The 6,402-nt window shown below is 60.6% G+C and overlaps 1 protein-coding gene across 2 annotated transcripts in view; it reads left to right on the top strand.

Annotated features, from left to right (window-relative positions):
* The window catches only part of ARHGAP22 (Rho GTPase activating protein 22), a 155,078-nt gene that overhangs the window by 143,692 nt on the left and 4,984 nt on the right, over window positions 1–6,402 (top strand). For both annotated transcript variants that reach the window (XM_061196359.1, XM_061196369.1), the window contains 4 exons: window positions 520–652; window positions 1,547–1,620; window positions 2,215–2,336; window positions 4,250–5,153. In XM_061196359.1, the coding sequence (XP_061052342.1) occupies window positions 520–652; window positions 1,547–1,620; window positions 2,215–2,336; window positions 4,250–5,153 (1,233 nt within the window). The remainder of the gene's footprint in view (window positions 1–519; window positions 653–1,546; window positions 1,621–2,214; window positions 2,337–4,249; window positions 5,154–6,402) is intronic.

The raw sequence follows: 6,402 nt of genomic DNA on the forward strand, positions 1-6,402 counted from the left end.
GAGTGCACAGACGGGGCTCTGGGGCGCTGGATATGGGGCATCCATAGTGTGAATAGAAGCCCAGAAGCCGGGGAAAGGGCCTGACCTCTGACCTGCCCAGCCCCTGGTGGCAGGTGCCCGGGGACAGCTGCCCTTTTTCAAGGGGCTCAGCAGCCCTGCGTGGTGGGCGCCTTTGCCACAGCCCTCCTGCTTCCGTTGGAGGGTGAGCCTGGGCAGAGGAGCAAGCTCAGGCTTGGGTCGAAGGACAGCTGTGCCCCTGGCTGCCCGCCTCCCCGGTGTGGAGCAGCTGCACGTCACCCTCCACAGTACCCTGGGGCAGGCAGCAGGGCAGTGGAAGGGGGCCCTTCACACTCACCTGTTCACCAGCCAGTCGTCACAGTGCGCGCGCGCGCACACACACACACGCACGCACACACGGACGTGAGAGCAGAGGCTGCCCCTGGTCGGGGTGGGGCGGGGTACTGGTCATTCCTGCGGTTCCCTGGCGCCCAGGCCTCACACTCGTCCCTCTGCCTGCAGCACAACAGACGTGCACACGGTGGCCTCCCTGCTGAAGCTCTACCTGCGGGAGCTCCCCGAGCCTGTGGTCCCCTTCGCCAGGTATGAGGACTTCCTTAGCTGCGCCCAGCTGCTCACCAAGGACGAGGGGGAGGTTAGTGGCTCATGGGGACCCATCCTGGGGGGTGGGCCTGCTAGTTGGTGGCGGGTATGTGGAGACAGGACTTTCTGTGACTCTTCATGGCACACAGATCCTGCCTCCTGCTCTGTGTGTGTCAGGGGGGTGGTGCCCTGGAGCAGCCTGCTCTGTGGGGGACAGGCCTAGAACCTCCTAATCTGGGGAGGGCTGGAACATCCCACTGTGTGTGCCAGGGCACCCTGGGGCGAGGTGCCTGGAGCATCCCCTCCCTGTGTGCGGCCCTCTGTCTCTCAAAGGGACAGGTACTTCCTAAAGCAGGCCGTGTTCCAGCCGTGCCCCTAAGCACAGGGAGCTCAGGCTGGGTCACCACCCAGTAGGCACTCCTGCTCCATCACCTGCTCCCACAACCAACTCAGGCTACCCAGGCCGGCCGTGGGGTTCAGAAACCACCAGACCTTTCATCTGTTTCTATCCCGCCGCCTCCCGAAAGAATTCGAGATTGCTCCCAGGACAGGGCCCCCCACCCCACCCCTGCAGTGGCCGCCTGCAGCCCTGGTGGGCTCCGGCTGGGGAAGGACTGTTTGCCCTCCCTCTGACTGTGTGGGAGATGAGGGGTCTTTATCTGGCAAATATTTGTACCTCAATCAGTGAGCTGGCCCTGACATTCCTCTGTGGCCCTGCAGAGGCACATCCCTCACAACGGCTTCTCGAAAGTAAATCTGCTTCCCCCCGGAGGTCACAAGCCAGGGAGATGGAAGCGGTGGTGCCCTCTGGTCACCTGGGGCCAGGCCCATGGGCTGTGGATGGAGGTCTGGACTCGGATTCTCACCCCCTACTCCCTCTAGTAAGAGAAGGACTGGGGCCTCCATGCTGGTCTTTGAAATGCTGTTTTTCTCTCTCAATCCCAAGGGAACTCTGGAGTTGGCTAAACAAGTGAGCAGCCTTCCCCTGGTCAATTACAACCTGCTCAGATATATCTGCAAGTAAGTGACTAGGGGTGGGGCTTCCCTCCCCTGTGCTCTGGCTCCTTGCCCTTCAGGGGGGTCGGGGGCCTGGGGCATGCTTCCACTCACATGTCTGTCAAGCCAATGGGGAATATAGAAGAACACAGTCACTGCGCTCATAGAGCTTACAGTCCTGAGCACATCATTCCTGAAGGAAAAGGATACAGCCTTTGTTCCTTCTGCCTCCTCTGGGTGCCTCTCACCATCCCCTCCCCATGGGTCTGCCTCCTGACCACAACCTAGGCTTAGGGTGCCAGGAGAGGACATGCAGGGTGGCCTTCACCCAGCCCCGTGTCTGGGGGGATCTGGGCCTTCCTGGGCATCTGCTCCCACTGCAGGTGGGAGAATTGTGTCCCCTTCCATGACAGGCCCTTGTCCCAGTGGCCTTTGCTTCTGACGGCCCTCTCAGATCTTAGGGGAAGCTCTGCCTTCTTCCAAGCCTGGCAGGGGCAGCTGGCTGTGCTTAGCAGCTGTGGAAATGTGGGTGCAGCTGAGCATGGGGGCCAGGCAGTTCCCAGTAGATCTGGCATCAGGATTTGCTTCTCTGCCAACTGTCTCTTCCTTACTTTGCAGGTTTCTGGATGAAGTTCAGTCCCACTCAGATGTCAACAAGATGAGCGTCCAGAACCTGGCAACTGTTTTTGGACCTAATATACTTCGGCCACAGATAGAAGACCCAGTGACCATCATGGAAGGTAATGGTGGGGGTGTGCGTGGTGCTCTGGGCTCGCCTTGATCCTGGGCAAGTCCTCAGCATCCTCAACGCCAGGCCAGCAGGAAGGGCGCTGGGGACTTGGCAGCAGCTTCTCTGGACCCCGCCTCCTCCAGCTCCTCCTCCCCCATGGGGCAGCTACAAGAGGAAAAGGAGCTTTGCCCTGTGGATGGGATCATAAGGTGCAGTTAGAATGGTGGGAGGGGCGGGTGTGGAAAAGGTCAGTGCCCTTGCCCTTGAATACACACAGATGTTTTTGCTTTACTAAAGTAATTTTCGATTAAGTAATTGTCACAGGCTTCTTCTGGATGTCAGAGCTTTTGCAAACCCTAGGGATATTCCGTTCTATAATGAAGACTAATAATGATTTAAAAAAAATAGCAGCAACAGCAGCTGCTTTTAACACGCCCCGGCCTCTGCTAAGTACTTTACTTCTGCCACCGCATTTTAATCTTCACAAGCAGCCCGCGCTGTGGTTACTGCCCCCATTTTACTGATGAGGAGACAGGCCAGGAGAGGCAAGGTGACTCTGTCAGCCCGACTTTTCAAAGGGCACAGGTGCAGGCTGGCATGGAAATGAGAGCCCTGCTTGGAGACCCCATGGAAGACTGTCCCGGCGGGGTTAGTGTGAGAGCCTAGCCACTCACAGGCAGGAAACCCGCAGCCAGTCCCGGCTGAGCGCAGCCGCCGGCGGGGACTCACACAGGACCCACCCGTTGCCAGCTGGAGCCCGCTGCCCCTGGCGCCAGGCAGGCTGAGGGCAGAGTGGCCATTCCTGTTGCGCGTGACCTAGGGGAAGGGAGGGGCGGGGTGGGCTGTGGAGCTGTCCCTCGCCGCCCCCAGCCGAGGGTGTGACCGTTGGGGGTGGTGCTCTCGCTTGGCACGCCCTTGGCCTGACTGGCAGGTCTCCCCAGCGCTCCCACCTGCCAGGTTGCACAAATGTCTGAGGGCAGATGCTCACCCCACTGACTTGCTGAGTTCCTGCCTCACCTACTTTTCTGGACTAAAGATTGTTTAGTTTTCCCCACGATTCTCAGTTACGTCTAGTGGGAGGGTCCACCCAAGTACTTCACCCTCCTCATCACGCAGAAGCCTCCCCAGTCTCTGGTACTTGGTTGAGGACAACAGGAGGGAACGAGGCAGGAGGATCGATACCATGGTCCCTCTGCACCGCCTCCCTTTGTCACTGACCCCTCCCCCCACCCCACAGCCTCAGGAACTGAGTCCCCACAGATGCCACAGGCTGCATCTCAGGGGCTGTGGCCTGGAGAAGAGGGATTGTGTGCATGTGTGGGGGGCTGTTCACGTTGGGGGGCAGCCGTGTGCATCTGTCTGTGTGCACGGAGTCGTGTGTATATGACTGTGTGTGTATGGGGTTGTGTATGTGTGCCTACATGCACCTGTAAGACATTTCTGCTCTGTGTCCCAGAGCCCTGTGCCCCCCAGAGGATGGACGGTCAGGCACGGCCACTGTGGGCAGCATATGGGGCAGCCGAGGGCCCTGCCGTCCAGGTCCTGGTCTCCAGTCCCAGCCTGCCCTTGGCTCTGCCCGCAGCCGTAACAGGCATTGTGCCTGCTCCTCCCCCCGCCAGCTGGGTGGAGTGGGTGCGAAGGCACAGTGCCGCTCTGTGCTCCAGGGCCCACACTGGAGGACGGGGATTCTTGGGTATGGTCCTTCTGTCCCTGCCTGGACTTGGAGGGGGTGGTGGCCGTCCTTTCCTTTGGGGCGGCACACGGCCAGCTCTTGTTGAATCCTCACTTGAGGAGTAGGCTGGTTTGGGGCTACTATCAGGGCTAGGCACCCTGGGTTCGAGCTGCAGCTTCCCCTGACTGGTCTGGAGAGCCTGGACTGGAGGCATTCACAGCCCAGCTTTTCTCGTTCCTTCTTCCTGGCAGGCACTTCTCTGGTGCAGCACCTGATGACCGTCCTGATCCGCAAACACAGCCAGCTCTTCACTTCGAGGACCACGGAAGGGCCAGCCTCCCCACGCGGGAGCCCACCATGCACCGTGGGATGGGGCTCTGAGGAGGTCACCAGGGACAGCCGGGCAGAGCCTGGCAGCCCCAGCGCCCCCGGCCTGCCCTCGCACAGGACCTCTTCTCTGGATGGGGCTGCCGTGGCGGCATTCTCTAGAACCTCTTCCACGGGCCTGGGTAGCCGAAGCAGCCCTGCTGCCACCAGCCCTGGGAAGAAGGTGCAGACTCTGCCCAACTGGAGGTCGTCCTTCCGGCAGTCAGGGTCCCGGTCGGGGAGCCCGAAGGTGGGCACCTCATCCCTGGAGGTGCCCATCATCTCCTCTGGAGGGAACTGGCTCATGAACGGGCTGTCCTCCCTGCGAGGCCACCGCCGGGCCTCATCGGGAGACCGGTTCAAGGACTCAGGCTCCGAGCAGAGACTCTCCACCTACGACAACGTGCCCCTGCCCAGCCCCTTTCCCAGCACACCCAGCGTGGCCAGCATGCCATGGTCTGGGGCCTCCTCCTGCGAGGCCTCAGCCAGGGGCTCGGTCAGCAGCTGCACAGCGTGCAGGGCCAGTGACTCCTCTGCCTGCAGCTCCCTCCACACTGAGGGGGCCCTCGAGCCCTCCCCTGTCCCCAGCAGCAGCGAGGAGTGCAGATCCCCAGACCTGGACCACGGCCTGGACAGGGTGGGCGCCTGCATCAGCAGCAGCGAGCCCAGTGACCCAGGCAGCCCCACCCAGGACCTTGCCCACCGTACTGAGGCTCTCCAGGGCCTGGTCACGGAGCTCAGGGCAGAGCTGTGCCGGCAGAGGACTGAGTACGAGACGAGTGTGAAAAGGTAAAGGGCTGCAGCTGCTGGGCGAGTGCGAGGCGGGCGCTTCCCAGGCCGGGCAGGGCCCTCGCAGCCAGCCACCTCACTGGGCACCGGTCTGGGCAGTTGGCCTCTGGCTCTGAAAGCAAGCTTCCTGTTGGCAGGGCTCAGAGCAGCCGGCGCCCAGGAGCCGCCTTTCTGGGCCAATGCCCGCAGGACAGGGCTGGGAGTGGAGGGCTGGGGATCCTATGTCTGGGAAAGCTCAGGAGCTGAGGAGCTGGCATGCTGTCAGAGGCCTTTGATGGAGAGGCTCAGAGTGGGGGTCCCTCTGGGGCCCTCAGTCAGGGAGGAGGCAAGGCCCCCAAGGTATGTCCTGTAGCCCAGGAACTGGGACTGGGGCAGGGCACGCATGCACTGCAGGCCCCAGGCCAGCCTGTTTGACTGACCGTGGTTGGACCTGATGTAGAGTGAGGACTTCTTCTGGATCGAAATCCGATTTTCTCTGAGGAGGGAGCCAAGCCCTCCCTTCTGCTGGGTCACAGAGGACGCCTCGTGCCACCTTTTTTTTTAATATATAAATTTATTTATTTATATATTTTTGGCTGTGTTGGGTCTTCGTTGCTGCCCACGAGCTTTCTCTAGTTGCTGTGAGCAGGGGCTATTCTTCGTTGCGGTGCGTGGGCTTCTCATTGCGGTGGCTTCTCTTGTTGCGGAGCACAGGCTCTAGGCGCACAGGCTCAGTAGTTGTGGCTCGCCAGCTCTAGAGCACAGGCCCAGTAGTTGTGGCGCACGGGCTTAGTTGCTCCACGGCATGTGGGATCTTCCCGGACCAGGGCTCGAACCCGTGTCCCCTGCATTGGCAGGCAGATTCTTAATCACTGTGCCACCAGGGAAGGCCCTCGTGCCACCCTTTAAGGCTTGCAGGCTTGTTCACTGATGGGACCTGGTTCCATCCTCCCAGCCTCCCTGTGCAGAGGGCATTTTCCAGCTCTGAGAGGCCAAGTTCCCCAGTTACAATGACCAGCAGAGCCTACACTGGACAGTGAGCGGTGCTTCCATCAGCATCTCAGACCCCTTAGCTCCTTTTGCCCCAGGCCTTGCATCAGCCTATGCATCAGACCTATGAACCCATGTCCCACCCACTAGCAGGGGGCTTCAGCGCGTTCTGAGTGCTTCCTTTTTCCATCAGACAGTGGAGGTGGAAGGGATTCATGCTTCTATTTCTGAGCCTGGGATTCCCACAAGGAGCTGGAATGGTAGCATTTGACCCTTTTGT

This window comes from Eubalaena glacialis, chromosome 1, assembly GCF_028564815.1.
Source record: "Eubalaena glacialis isolate mEubGla1 chromosome 1, mEubGla1.1.hap2.+ XY, whole genome shotgun sequence".
Taxonomy (NCBI): Eukaryota; Metazoa; Chordata; class Mammalia; order Artiodactyla; family Balaenidae; genus Eubalaena; species Eubalaena glacialis.